The 14,657-nt window shown below is 43.2% G+C and overlaps 1 protein-coding gene across 3 annotated transcripts in view; it reads right to left on the minus strand.

Moving 5' to 3' along the window:
* The window catches only part of F8 (coagulation factor VIII), an 86,139-nt gene that overhangs the window by 41,941 nt on the left and 29,541 nt on the right, over nucleotides 1-14,657 (minus strand). For all 3 annotated transcript variants that reach the window (XM_028136431.2, XM_054713568.1, XM_054713574.1), the window contains exons 7-13: nucleotides 10,065-10,286; nucleotides 9,215-9,476; nucleotides 8,375-8,546; nucleotides 6,694-6,787; nucleotides 5,847-6,061; nucleotides 2,468-2,618; nucleotides 1,156-1,365 (exon numbers count right to left, since the gene is read on the minus strand). In XM_028136431.2, coding sequence (XP_027992232.2) covers nucleotides 1,156-1,365; nucleotides 2,468-2,618; nucleotides 5,847-6,061; nucleotides 6,694-6,787; nucleotides 8,375-8,546; nucleotides 9,215-9,476; nucleotides 10,065-10,286 — 1,326 coding nt within the window. The remainder of the gene's footprint in view (nucleotides 1-1,155; nucleotides 1,366-2,467; nucleotides 2,619-5,846; nucleotides 6,062-6,693; nucleotides 6,788-8,374; nucleotides 8,547-9,214; nucleotides 9,477-10,064; nucleotides 10,287-14,657) is intronic.

The following is a 14,657-nucleotide window of genomic DNA, read 5'->3' on the forward strand; positions in this document are numbered from 1 at the left end:
TTAATTTATACTATAGACAGGTTTATCCAAGTGAAGGAATTTCATGGTAGTAAAGTAGATGCATAAACATAAGTGAAAAATAAACACATCTTTACCAAGCTACCCATCAGGTACCTAAACAGCCTCATCATCTGACACAATATTTGAAAACAAAACCTTAAGTAAGTCCAGCTTTCCCTCAAAGGGAAATATTTCCCCAAAATACACTGAGTGGCCAGATTATTACAATCTCTGAATGCATAATAATCTGGCCACTCAGTGTATATCCTATATAATAAAAGGCTAATATGAAAATTGTCCCCTCGACCAGGAATTTGACCAGCAGGCAGGCTGGCCAACCGCCCGTGTTCACACACACACTGAGTGGCCAGATTATTATGCATTCAGAGATCATAATAATCTGGCCACTCAGTGTATATTTCCACAGAGCTCTGTGAAACTATGGAACTCCATGGAAAAGGTTTCTATGATCAAATAAATTTTGGAATTAATGCACATTTCACTCTATGTGCAGCCAGATAATCAATCAGCCTGGTTAATCTTCTTTCTCTTATGCTTATTCTTTTTTCAAAATATTTTTTATTGATTTCAGAGAGGAAGGGAGAGGGAGAGAGAGAAGCATCAATGATGAGAGAGAATCACTGATCGGCTGCCCCACACATGACCCCCACTGACCAAGAATCAAACCGTGACCTCCTGGTTCATAGGTCAACACTTAATACTGAGCCACACCAGCTGGGCCAAAGGTAGTTTTTAGAGCAAAGACTTTTTAAAAAAAATTTCTTTATTGATTAAGGTGTTACATATGTGTCCTTATTCTCCCATTACCCCCCATCCCCCCCACTCATGCCCTCACCCCACCCTGGTGTCTGTGTCCATTGGTTAGGCTTATATGCATGCATACAAGTCCTTTGGTTGATCTCTCCCCCTTACCCCCACCCTCCCCTACGTTCCCTCTGAGGTTTGATGGTCTGATCGATGTTTCTCTGTCTCTGGATCTGTTTTGTAGTGCTGTCATTAAAATGCCTTGCAATTACCCCAAATCACGTGAACCACTTAATATCTGCCCAAATGTGGGCCAGTGGACCAAAAAGAATATGAGTGGCTAGTGGTGCAATCACAGCTGTTACTAAAAGAATAAAGTAAATAACTAACCTGGGTTTTCCATTGACATGAAGACAGTTTCTCCGGAAAACGGGAATAGGGTAAGAGTGTCTTCGTAGACCGTTTTATGTTTGAAGGTATATCCAGAGAAGAAGACAGAAAGGAAATCAGTCTGTGCTCCAACACTTAGAATGTACCAGTAAGCCACCTCATGCAAGCAAACCGACAGCTGCAAACTACCAAAAACATAGCCATTGATGCCTGCAAAAGAAATGGAGAACAAGAGGTTTTAGCAGTATCAGGGTTTACGATTTTGGATTGTCGTGATAGGATTAGATATGATTGTTACATCCAAGAAGAGATAGCATTATACCTTCCAGAAAAGTCGGTTGTTAATACTTGGTCCGCTAGGTCCTAATCCCAAGGGCAGAAGAGTCATAGAGCATCACGGTAGAGATGGCTTTGAGTGCTATGTTGGGGTGTGGGTGGGGGAGCAGGGCATTTGCATGGTCTCAAAGTGTCTCCCTCCAAACTGCTTATAGTTGCAAGGGGGAAAGTAGTAACCACACAGAGGAAAAATCAGAAAGAAAAAAAATTTGATCATGTGAACCAAATTAATATCTGTTAATGTTCCAGATTCAAGGACTAATGGGTTTCAAAAAATCAGGACAGCCTGGCTGGTGTGGCTCAGTGGTTGAGCGTCAACCTATGAACCAGGAGGTCATGGTTCGATTCGGATAGGGCATATTCCCCAGTGTGGGGCGTGTAGGAGGCAGCCAATCAATGATTCTTTCTCATCACTGATGTTTCTACCTCTCTTTCCCTCGCCTTCCTTTCTCAAATCAATAAAAATATTTTAAAAACTTTTAAAATGTTCTCTGAATATTTGATGCTTTCTAAATAAAAAAAATGTTTTATGATCATATGCTTTTATATAAAATTGTACACTGAGTGGCCAGATTATTATGATCTCTGAACACATAATAATATGGCCACTATTGTGTGTGTGTATATATATATACTAGAGGCCTGGTGCATGAATTCGTGCATGGGTGGGGTCCGGCCAGTCTGGCCAGAGGGAGGGGACATGGGCCGTTGGCCGGCCTGCCTGCTGGTCGAACTCCTGGTCGAGGGGACAATTTGCATATTAGCCTTTTATTATATGGGATATACACTGAGTGGCCAGATTATTATGCGTTCAGAGATCATAATAATCTGGCCACTCAGTGTATATGTTTGCATGTAATGATTTTTAAGGAACTATGACTTGCATGGCAGATAAAGCAATCCATTATATGGACATCAATTTGGTGGCTTCAATTCCCCTCTGTCTATTACTCATTACAGGTGCTTCTTTACTTACTGTGCATGATGTTGGAAACTTGGAACTCTGGATCCTGGGGCTGCATTCCATCTGCATTGGGGAGGAAGCGCTGCATATTCTCTGTGAGGTACCAGCTTCGGTTCTCATCAAATATGGAAAACAGGATGACATTTCTCTTGTCTGACATCATCTGTGAATTACACCCATGAAAGAAGGAAATACTACTACTATTGTCAAGTAGGAATTGGCAGTCTACACTAGAAGTGATAGCATGCATGTGCTATATCTATAATCCTTTGGTTCAATTCCATTTCTCCATAGGTCACTATTATGGCATGGACCAGAGCCTGGGAGTGGGAGTGGGTGCTATGAGCAGTAAGAATATGTTTTTTGTTTGTTTGAAAACCCTCACCCGAGGATATTTTCCCATTGATTTTTAGAGAGTGTGGAAGAGAGAGGGAAAGGCAAAGAGAAACATCAATGTGAGAGAAACACATCAAATGAGTGTCTCCTGCATGCACCTGACCAGGGCCCAGGCTGGGAAGAAGCCTACAACTGAGGTATGTGCCCTTGACCGTAATCGAATCCGGGACCCTTCGGTCCGAAGACCGACATTCTATCCACTGAGCCAAACCGGCTAGGGCAGCAGTAAGCATATGTTTAAAGTGAATGTGTCCTCAGGACAAGAGGTTGACTGGACCCATTAAACTTCATTTATTCTGTAGCCAAAGCCATATGCTGGCTGATTTTTTGGTACAGTTTGTAGCTTCATTCTTTCCATGTTCAGAATAGAGGAGTTTTACTCTTAAAGACCCAAGTGATTATTCAGTGTCTTTCTTAAATAAGTTAGTCACGTCAAGTAAGATTAATGCCTTTCCTAAACTTCTATCTAGCAATTGCCCTTCCACAAGGCTACCAATCTAGAAAAAAATTAAAAATAGGCGCTAGCTTGTTTGGTTCAGTTGATAGAGCGCCAGCCCTCGGACTAAAGGGACCCAGGTTCAATTTCGGTCAAGGGCACATACTTCAGTTGCAGGCTCATTCCCCAGCCCTGGTTGGGGCACATGAGGGAAGCAACCAATCGATGTCTCTCTCTCTCTGTCTCTCTCTCTCTCTCTCTCTCTCTCTCTGTCTCTCCCTCTTCCTTTCACTCTCTCTAAAACTCAATGGAAAAATATCCTTGAGTGAGGATTAACAAAAAATTTTTAAAATATTTTAATGGATTTTTTAGAGAGAGAAAGGGAGAGGATAGGGAGATGGAAACATTGATGAGAGAGAATCATCGATCAGCTGCCTCCTGCATGACCCCAATGGGGGATCGAGCCTGAAACCAAGGTACATGCTCTTAATTGGACTCAAACCCGGGACCCTTCAGTCCACTGGCCAACACTCTATGCACTGAGCCAAACCAGTTAGGGCCAAAAAAATTTTTTTTAAATAAAAAACAAAGATAAAATAACAAAGCTCAGATGAACCGTAAAATGTTAACTAATACCTTAAGTTTTCTGTTGAAAAAAATTTAAGTGTTTTTCAGAAGATCAGTTTGTATAAGAACCAAAGTTATGAGTTAGTCAATTGCTAATTGAATCTTCTAAGATTTAATGTGTAAACTTCACTAATATGTATCAATTTCATTTTGCATAATCTACTGCTACAGAAATCAAAATGCTGAGGGGAAGAGATTGAAGTATATACACTGAGTGGCTGTTGGAGAGTGGGAATTTTTGAGCACTCCGGAGAGGCCGTGGACTATACCCCAGATAGAGTTGCCAGTGTTGACACCAGGCCAGGCCTTGAGATATGGCTTCATGGCCCCTTCCCCTTGCACCTCACAAAATAGCCTTGCTAGATAGAACACTGTCAGCTTTCTGAAGAACAGGATGACCCTGTGAGTAACATGGTCGTCATTGGCGTAATCTTGATGTTACTTGGGAAAAACTGTTTTGTCTTAGGATTGCTTGTTCTGCAAAAACAGGATGTGGTTAATGTGCTTAAAAGTGGTCCTACACCAAGGGTCGCTGCTGCTCTCTGACCTACCTATCTGGAAGGCAGATCAGCCGCCGGCCGGCAATAAAGGTTCCCTAAATTTTAATTTGGTTTGGACTCCAGTGGTCTTTACTCGCGTTCGCTCCACAACAGTGGCCACATTATTATGATCTCTGAATGCATAATAATCTGGCCACTCAGTGTACTAGTAGATATACATTTTAGTCCTCTTCCCCAAAATAGTGGAGAAACTATAATTAGGAAAAATTTGTCAAGACAAGTACTTGGCCAAATTTATGCCTCTCTGGATTTGTGTGCCACATGTTTTTATTCTGCGTTAAAATTCATGTGCTTTGCCCTAGCTGGTTTGGCTCAGTGGATAGAGCGTCGGCCTGCGGACTGAAGGGTCCTGGGTTCGATTCCTGGTCAGGGCACATGCCCAGGTTGCAGGCTCGATCCCCAGTAGGGGGCGTGCAGGAGGCAGCTAATCAATGATTCTCTCTCATCACTGATGTTTCTATCTCTCTTTCCCTCTCCCTTCCTCTCTGAAAGCAATAAAAATATATTTTTCAAAAATTCGTGTGCTTTAGTCTCTAAACCAATGAAGTGTTTTCAGATTAGTAGGAATCTTATGTATCATAACCAAATGGACATATAGTGAAGCCTCAGCAATATGGCCATGAGTTTTTGTGAAGTAAGTTTTCTTATTCAGAGAATTTAACTTTATTTTTAAAGTAGCAGAAGTGGTCCAAATTCTAGTCACATTCTGAAATATTTTATATCTTTCCCTGTATTTTGCTCAAAAAATATTTATTGAACTCTAGAGAAGTCTAGGCTTTGATAAGATTTGTGTGTCATCAAAAAATAGGTGATAATTGCCCTAGCCGTTTTGACTCCGTGGATAGAGCATTGGCCTGCGCACTGAAGGGTCCCGGGTTCGATTCTGGTCGAGGGCACATGCCCAGGTTGTGGGCTTGATCCCCAGTGTGGGGTGTGCAGGAGACAGCCAACCAATGATTCTCTCTCATCATTGATGTTTCTACCTCTCTCTCCCTCTCCCTTCCTTTCTGAGATCAATAAAAATATATTTAAAAAAATTAAAATAGGTGATAATTGAGCATATTAAAAGGGGCAAGATCATCTACAAAGAGTGGAATTTTAGACTAAGTATGAGTATTATAGAAATAATCTAGGGCCCAGGTCTCCTATCTATCCAGCAGGCAAGATTATTACACCAAACTCAAAATCAATTAACACCTGTGAGAGACCCAATGCATTTCTTTTACTGGCCAATATCGCAGATGACTATATTTTCTGCATTCTACTGGGAGGCATACACCAAGGGAGTATAGGAAATCTTATGTGGAAGTTCATATACATCATCATTCCATTTTTAGCTTCAGATTCAGCACTTGGAAAGAGAAGAACTCACCTGGTTTCCCCTTTGATCTACAGATTCTTTGTAGCAGATGAGGAGAGGGCCAATGAGCCCTGAAGCCAGATCTCTCTCTGGATTAACGAAGCTTGAATAATATCGGGTCAGGCACCGAGGATCTGATTTAGTTGGCCCATCTCCTACAGTCACTTTCCATCTGTACTTGAATATATTTCCTGGCAGAATTGGCATATCTTTCAGATGTTTCACACCTACCCACATCCAAACCCCAGAATAGCTTGATTAGAGTATAACAAGCCACATATTGGTAATCATATTGCTATTGCAAGAGCTCTACACATCTATATGTACATAAGATGTTTTTCAATAAATGGAAACTAAATTTGCACCTATTAGAAGTTTAAGATTCATACAATTTTTAAAAAATAATTTTTATTGATTTCAGAGTGGAAGGGAGAGGGAGAGAGAGATAGAAACATCAATGATAAGAGAGAATAATTTATTGGGTGCCTCCTGCATGCCCCACCCTGGGGACCGAGCCCACAACCCGGGCATGTGCCCTGACCAGGAATCGAACCGTGACCTCCTGGTTTATAGGTTGATGCTCAACCACTGAGCAATGCCGGTTGGGCACCCCCATAATTTTCTAAAACTACATATGTATGTTTAAAGCAACAATTACAGCATTTTCTTGAGGGCATTATAAAGTACATAAATGAAATACATCCTGAAATTATAGCATAAAGGATTGTGGGTGATAAATGTGCCTATATGATGCATAACAGCTGGGGCAAGGCCCAGAATAATTTTAGTTGTTATTGAGACTGTGACGTCATCTGTACCTACAGGTAAGTAAGAACTATAAAACGGAATTAACACTTACCTTTTGGCAATCTCCCTTCATGCAAAGGCCTGACATCAGTGATTCCATGAGGGAAGATGTTATATGGTCGACTTGCTTGATTCTTAAATATAATCTGAAAGTATAAATGAGCTAGAAGATCAAGTCCTAAGACAACCAGGATCAAGAAGAAAAGTGTGGCCTATATCCAGAAAACAAAAGCTTCTCTGTCCACATGATAGGGGTTTGTTCTTTTTTTCCAAGATTTTTTTGTCTATGGGGGTCCTTTGCAATTCTATCTATATTTTAGGATTAGCTTGTCAATTTATGTGAAAAAAGCAGTTGGGATTTTGATAGGGATTGACTTGAATCCTATAAAATAAAAGGCTAATATGCAAATTGACTGAATGGCGGAACAACTGGTCACTATGACGCACACTGATCACCAGGGGGCAGATGCTCAACGCAGGAGCTGCCCCTGATGGTCAGTGCGCTCTCACAGGGGGAGTGCCACTCAGCCAGAAGCCCTGAGCCAAGCTCATGGCTAGCGAGAACAGCAGCGGTGGTGGATGTCCGACTACGGGCCTAAGCTGTCAGTCAGACATACCCCGAGGGCTCCTGGACTACAAGCGGGTGCAGGCTGGATTGAGGGACCCCCCCCCCAAGTGCACGAATGTTGTGCACTGGGCCTCTAGTCTGTAGATAAATTTGGAAGTCTTAACAGTAATTGATTCTTCCAATCCATGAACATAATATGTCTTTCCACTTATTTACATCTTTAAATTATCTCAGTAGTGATTAGTAGCTTTTAGTGCACAAGTCCATTTTTGTTAAATTTATTCCAAATTATTTTATTCTTTTTTGATATTATAGTGAAAGAAATTATTTTCTTAATTTCATTATCAGAGTATTCATTGATAAGAATATACAGAAATATATAGAAATACAACTTATTTTTTAATATTGATCTTGTATCTTGCAACCTTGCTAAACTTGTTTATTCTAACAACTTTTTAGCAGGATTTTCTACATATAATATTATGTTATTTACAAATAAAGAGTATTATTTCTTCCTTTTCAATCCAAATGCCTCTAACTCCTTTTTTTTTTTGTGTGTGTAGCTCATTTCACTGGCTTCCAATGCGATATTAAATAAAAGTGACAAGAGTGGACATCTTAGCTTGTTCCCAATCTCAAGGGGATAACATTCAGTTTTTTACCACATTATAAAGTTTTCTTAGATGTTCTTCATCAAGTTAAGAACTTTGACTTCTGTTGCTAGTTCACTCAGAGTTTTTTCCGATCATGAATGGGTAGTGAATTTTGTCAAACCCCTTTCTCCACCTATTACGTGATCATGTGCTTCTTTTCTTTTATTGAAATACTATGGTATAGTTCTTTACAGGCTGTCCAAAAATAGACTATGAATCAAATTTGGCTTACAGGCCATAGTTTGCTGATTCCTGTACTATATAATTGGTGGGGAAAGTTTTAGAAGGATATGTATCAAAGCCCAAGCAATGAATATTTCAAAGGAGTGGCAGGTTAATAAGTGGCATTAAATTTTTAAACAAATTTATAATACACATTTATTTGTGTAGTATTTATGATTTTTAAAAGATAATGCCCATTAGAGATAAGGCTGAATTATGAAGTTTTAAGAAGCTCAAATCCTTCCAGACTTTTTCTTCTTACCCAACCTTATATCTTTTCCTCAACTTACCAACAGTGTATCTCCAACTTCTCCATAAAGTAAAGGTCCCAGGATTCCTGATTCATATTGAATAGCTTCACGAGTTTTAAATGTTTCATTTGTGTATGCCATAAATCGGACTTTTCTGTACTTTCTGCCAATCCGCTGAGGACCATTATTCAAATATAGACTTTTGTAACTGCTGAACGAGAAACAAAAAGATGAGAGGTTGAAATGGAGAATTCTAGGGAGAGGACAGGTAGCTAAAATCCAACTCTAAAACAGCTGAATGGTTTAATCGAGGAAAAGAGTTGGGTAAGTACATGCATCCTTGATGCTTAGCTATTTTTTAAAATTAAAACTTTATTGTTGAAAGTATTACATGTCCCCTTCTTTCCCCCATTAACCCCTTCTAGCCTGCCTCAGCCCGTCCCAGGCCTTCACCACCCTATTGTCTGTATCCATGGGTCATGCATATATGCATACAAGTTCTTTCATTGATTACTTCTTACCTACCTACCCTCCCCTACCTTTCCTCTGAGATTCTGCATCCTGTTCTATGCTTTTATGTGTCTGGATCTAGTTTGTTCATCAGTTTATTTTGTTCATTCGATTCCATATAGGAGTGAGATCATGTGATACTTGTCTTTCTCTGACTGGCTTATTTCACTTAGCATACCACTCTCCAGGTCCCTCCATACATCCTTGATGCTTAGCTATTTTAGTTTCCAAACATATTAATGTACTTGACATTTGATTTCATACCTGCACCTATCCCAAATGTGGTTTGAAGATTTATTGTTTTGAATAACTAGGAGGAACCTTTTGAGTATTGGGAAGAGATAGTAGCAAGAGTCAAAAGGTGCTTACCTGTCATTGGGGGTAGGGACTGATGGAGCATAGTCCCAGTCCTCCTCTTCAGCAGCAATATAGTGGACCCAAGTTTTAGGATGCTTCTTGGCAACTGAGCGGATTTGGAAAGAGGGAGAAGAGTCGTCATCATCAAACCTGACAATATCCATGTCAGAGTCATAAAGATCATTATCATCATATTCCTCTTTTTCATTATTTTTCTTCCGTAGTTGGGGTTCCTCTGGGCAGCTCTCCACTTTGACATAAGCTTCCATACCATCTGGAGTCAGACAAACAAAACAATGTCAAATTCCTATAAAACTTTCTTGCCTTAACTTCTATGACATCATTCTCTGTCATTAGGCCTTCAAGGCCCTCTCTGTGGTGTTTTTTAAAAAATATTTTTATTGATTTCCTAGAGGAAGGGAGAAAGAGAGAAAGAGACAGAAATAGAAATATCAATGATGAGAGAGAATCATTGACCAGCTGCCTCCTGCATGCCCTACATTTTCTCATAAAACATCTCTTCAGCTATGTATGACCTGCCATCTCTCCACAGTATCAAGGCCTAGTTAATGGGATCAGGCTGGAAAACCAACAATATACTCTCCTCCTCACTTTTGCCATTTCATTTATCCTGAACCCATCTACCTTGCCTCTATCACAGGTATTGAACTAAAATGTCACCAATACTACAAGTACTCAAGCCCTCTTATACGCAAGGCAACATCTTTACTCTGACAGGTGGCAACCAGGGAATCTCAGTTGAGGTCTAACATAATCTTATACTGGACAGTGGACAGAAAATTTAATTAAAATAAGAGCTGGATACTTATCATGCTAGTTTTTTAAGATCCACAAATATTACCATGTTGGTGCGAAGAGATATGGCAAAACAGTAGAAACTGGCCAAGGTCCATCAGGTGTGTCTGAGCAGTAAGGAAAGTTATTGGTGAGATCTCCAAGGAGGCCTGTCGATGGTTCCTCACAAGAAATGTGTGACCTTCAAGGAAAATTGAGTGCACTTCGGGGGTGGTGCCCATTCCAATCACATGCCAATAGACCAATTTCTTGTGACATCCAATCAGACCTGTAAAGTTGGAATAAGATAGCTATGGTCATGAAATAGAGAAATTGAAATGGAAAACCTTTTCTAAGGTAGGATGAACAGCCTGGCCGGTGTTGCTCAGTGGTTGAGCGTCGACCTATGAACCAGTAGGTCACAGTTCAATTCCCAGTCAGGGCACATGCCTGGGTTGCGGGCTCAGCCAATGATTCTCTCATCATTGATGTTTCTCTCTCTCCCTCCCTCCTCATTCCTCTTTGAAATCAATAAAAATATTTTAAAAAGAATAGGATGAACAAATTGACCTTATAAATTTTATTATCTTGACTTGAAACCAAACTTTCTAAGGACTCTGGGGTACTGTGAAAGCAACAGCTCTTTCCAGAGTCACGAATGATTGTCATGCTGCTAATTCCAATGGGTATTTTTTCGTCTTCATTTGCACCTGTTGACCATTCATTCCTTCTTGTGATTCTCTCCTCCACTGGCCTCTATGCCAACACCTCTCTGTGTTTTGTTCCGCTGTTGCTTAGACTGCTTCTGCTTCTGTCTCTTTCCCTGATCCCTCCTTCTCTACTCACCCATTAAATGACAGATCACCTCAGTGCTCAGCTTTAGGCCTTATTCTCTTGTGGATCAATATTTTCTCCCAGATCAGTATCATCCATTCTCATGGTGTTAATGATCATCAACAAGATAATAAAATTTATAAGGTCAATTTGTTCATCCTATGCCTTCCTTCTCTGATCTCTGTTTCAGACCTCTCCCATAACTCCAGACTCATGCAATCGCCTTTTCAATATCTTCACCTGGATATTTCATAAAACCCACATATCCAAAATCAAATTGGAGATCTTTATTACCTCATCTTCTTTCAGAGCCTCATTTCAGTGATTGGTACTATCCTGCATTCAATTATGTGAGTTATTACTGTCTTCATTCTCACTTCTCACATCCAATCTAACACCAATTATGACAATGTGATTAATAACACTAATATTTACTGATCACTTTTTTATTTCAAGCACTGTCCAAAGTCTTTTCCAAGTTTTAACTCATTCACTACTTACAATAACCTTATGAATATAGAAATTACTATCATCACCCTTCCCTTAGAGGAGAGAAAACTCATGTCCAGGGAGGTTCATTAACTTGCTCAAATTTGAACCCAAGCAGCTGTATGTTTAGATATCATACTAGGGCACAGCTGTTTTCTATTTTGGCTCCTGGAGATTTCAAATATACCTGTTTTTCACTATCATTACTACACCAACTATCTTAAGCCAAACTAGCTACCATTATCTCTTACCTGAACCACTGGAATAGCTTCGTTACAGGCCTTCCCACATCTAGTCCAAGCTTTTCACTCACAAGGAAACTTATGTGGTATGTTTGCATTTCAGATCTGATTGTAGTATGCTTCAGCCCAAAACCATTCAGTGACTCCCATTTCATATAGAATCAAGTCCAAACTCTCTAGGAAGGCCTAGAAATCCTCGAATGGCTGGATCTTTGTACTTCTCCAGTCTCATCTCACATCACCTCATTTCCCTATTCCCAATCTTGTTTCAACACTCAATTTAAATGGCACTTCCTTAGGGAAGCCTTCTCTGATCCCATCTAGATCAGTCTCCTTTATTATATGTTCACATAAGATTATGTAATTTTCCTTCAGAGCAATTCTTGGTTTGTAATTTTGTGTTTATTATTATGATTATATGATTACAACATGTCTGTCTATTATGCTACTAGAGGCCCAGTGCACAAATTCGTGCACAGGTGGGGTCCGGCCGACCTGCCCCACTTGGGGCCGATCGGGCAGGCCAGCCAGGGGGAGGGGCCGTGGGTGGTTGGCTGGCCTGCCCTGCTCCCGATGGATGGGGGTGGGTCGATTGGGGGAGGGGCCAGTTGGGGCAAGGGGTTGTGGGCAATTGGCTGGCCGGCCCCACCCCAGATCGGGATGGGGGGCTTATCATAGGTGGAGCCAGCCAGGGAGAGGGGCCGCAGGCAGTTGGCCAGCTGGCCCCACCCCCTGGCCAAACACCCGGTCAAAGGGACAATTTGCATATTAGCCTTTTATATATAGGATATGCTATATGAGAGCAGGGACTTGCATGATTTGAAAATTCTTTTCTAATTCTAAAATCATGTGTATTCATGATAGAATTATTGGAACTACAGTAAAGAATTAAGAAACTACCTGTCCTTGTCCTTTATTATTTTCTTGTGTTTCTACATTTTCCATTTTCCTCTTTCTTGGCTTACATTCTAGTTTTACTTAATACATCTTCAATGGCTTCTAAGGGCTACCATTTCTAAAAATGTCTTTATTCTTCCCCCAATGCTGATTTATAGTTTGGCTATGAACTCTAGGTTGAAAACGACTTTTACCTTAGAACTTTAAAGTACTGCTTCATGGGAGAAACCAAGATGGCGCCATAGGTTAAACACCTAACCCGCAGCCGGGCACAACAATTTCAAAAATACAACTAGAGGTCAGAACGGACATCGTCCAGAACCACAGGAAAGCTGGCGGACTGAAATGCCCACAGCTGGGGAGAAGGAGAAGGCCACGGGGATAGTCGGGGGAGCCGCAAAAGCCTGAGGTATGGAGAAACGGACGGAGACACGAGCACGCGCGCCTGCGGGGAGGATAGAGCCGGAGAGGAAGGGGCGGCTGACGGCCTGGCCGGCGTTCACTGGCAGGAAGGAGATAAAGGCTCCGGATTGCGCTGAGCGCCGGCTCCGACTGCACTGAACCCCGTTCCGGGCGAAACCCTGGGAAGCCAGGCGCAGGCTGGGGGAATGAATCTGGGCTGTGGGGCGCAGGCACAGAGGAGCGGCGGAAGGCAGAGCTCCAGAGGCGCGCGCAGGAAGGGGCGCAAAGGACGGACTGTTGCCTGCGCCACTGAACTGCCCTAGTGGGAAGGAGACAAGGGCTCCGGACCGTGCTGAACCCCAGTTCTGACTGCACTGAACCCCAGTTCCGGGCGAAACCCTGGGAAGCCAGGCACATGCTGGGGGAATGAATTTGGCCTGTGGGGCAGAGGCACAGAGGAGCGGCGGCTCCAGAGGCGCACACGGGAGGGCGCGCAGAGGAGGGACTGTTGCCTGCGCCACTGAATGGCCCTGCTGGGAAGGAGACAAAGGCGCCAGACTGCGCTGAGACCCAGTTCCAACTACATTGAAACCCAGTTCCAGGCAGCGGGCGAAACTCCAGGGCGCGTTTCTCTCAGAGGTGTTTGCAAGGAATACAGAGGGACACAGACACAGGAGCCTCATGTCTCCTGCACAGCAACTCTTCCTATATAGACAAAGAGGGTCCTCATGGACAATTGGCCTGGAGGACAATTCCTCCTAGTGACACCAACAACAATCAAGACTTAACTGTAGATACTCACTCAGTTTCGCAACTGCGCCGCCCCCGCAGGCCGCCCAGCCCGGGGCACTGGGGACGCCGCGGCGGCAGCGGCTTCCGGAGCCCGGCGGCCGCCCAGCGCCCATCCCCGCCGCGAGGCCCCCGCGCGCCTGGTTCCGCGGGCCGCGCGCCCCGCACAACGGACGGAGGCCCGGGCGCCCTCTCCGTGCACCTCCCGGCGCCACTAGACCTCAGTAGAGTTGACTGAATTCAAGAGATTAAGAAGAACAAATCGGGGAATTGAAAAAGATGACGGCGGAGGTGAAGGCTGATGTGTTGCCTCACATGGCAGTTTCGGAAATACAACTGGAACATGGACTAGTGAGGGTGGCGACTGCTGCTCGCGTCTCCCCAGACCGGGCGGCTGCTCCTCTCAGTCAGCACCGCAGCCGGGGCCATGGGCTCGTGGGCGCCGCAGCAGCTGCTGTGGCGGCGGCCGCGGACTCGGCGCAGCAGCTATCTGTGAAGGAAGAGACCATCTTTCTGCAGGAGGGGCGCATCCGCGCCACCGACCTGGCCGAACTGCGCAGTGAGATCCTCGAGGCCCCGGAGGCCGCCAACACCGATTTGGAGGATTCTTAGGAGTTCTCATCTTACATTCAAGCCCTTTAAGCCATTTGACAGAGGAGAATCAAGAAGGCGGCTAAGTTAAACAAAGGAACTGCGAACTCCACCGCACACAGCAATTTCAGGGGCACGAATGGAGGACAGAGCCTCTGCCATCCAGAACTACAGGAGAGATGGCTGAATGGTAGATTTATAGCTAAGAGGGAAGAGGAAACCAGCGAAATCGGAGGGGATGAGGTGTGGAGGCGCGTGGGTCTGGTTGGTGGCGGGGGAAAGGGGCTTTTGTTCCAAACCTAGGGGAGATTAGCTCTCCATCACACTGAAATCCAGCTTCTGGGGACCCGTGGGAGACCCAGATGCCTGCGGGGAGAGGCGGGACTCTTGCGGAGGTGCCAAGCGCCCCTGGGTCT

The sequence above is a fragment of the Eptesicus fuscus genome, chromosome 1 (assembly GCF_027574615.1).
Source record: "Eptesicus fuscus isolate TK198812 chromosome 1, DD_ASM_mEF_20220401, whole genome shotgun sequence".
Classification (NCBI taxonomy): domain Eukaryota; kingdom Metazoa; phylum Chordata; class Mammalia; order Chiroptera; family Vespertilionidae; genus Eptesicus; species Eptesicus fuscus.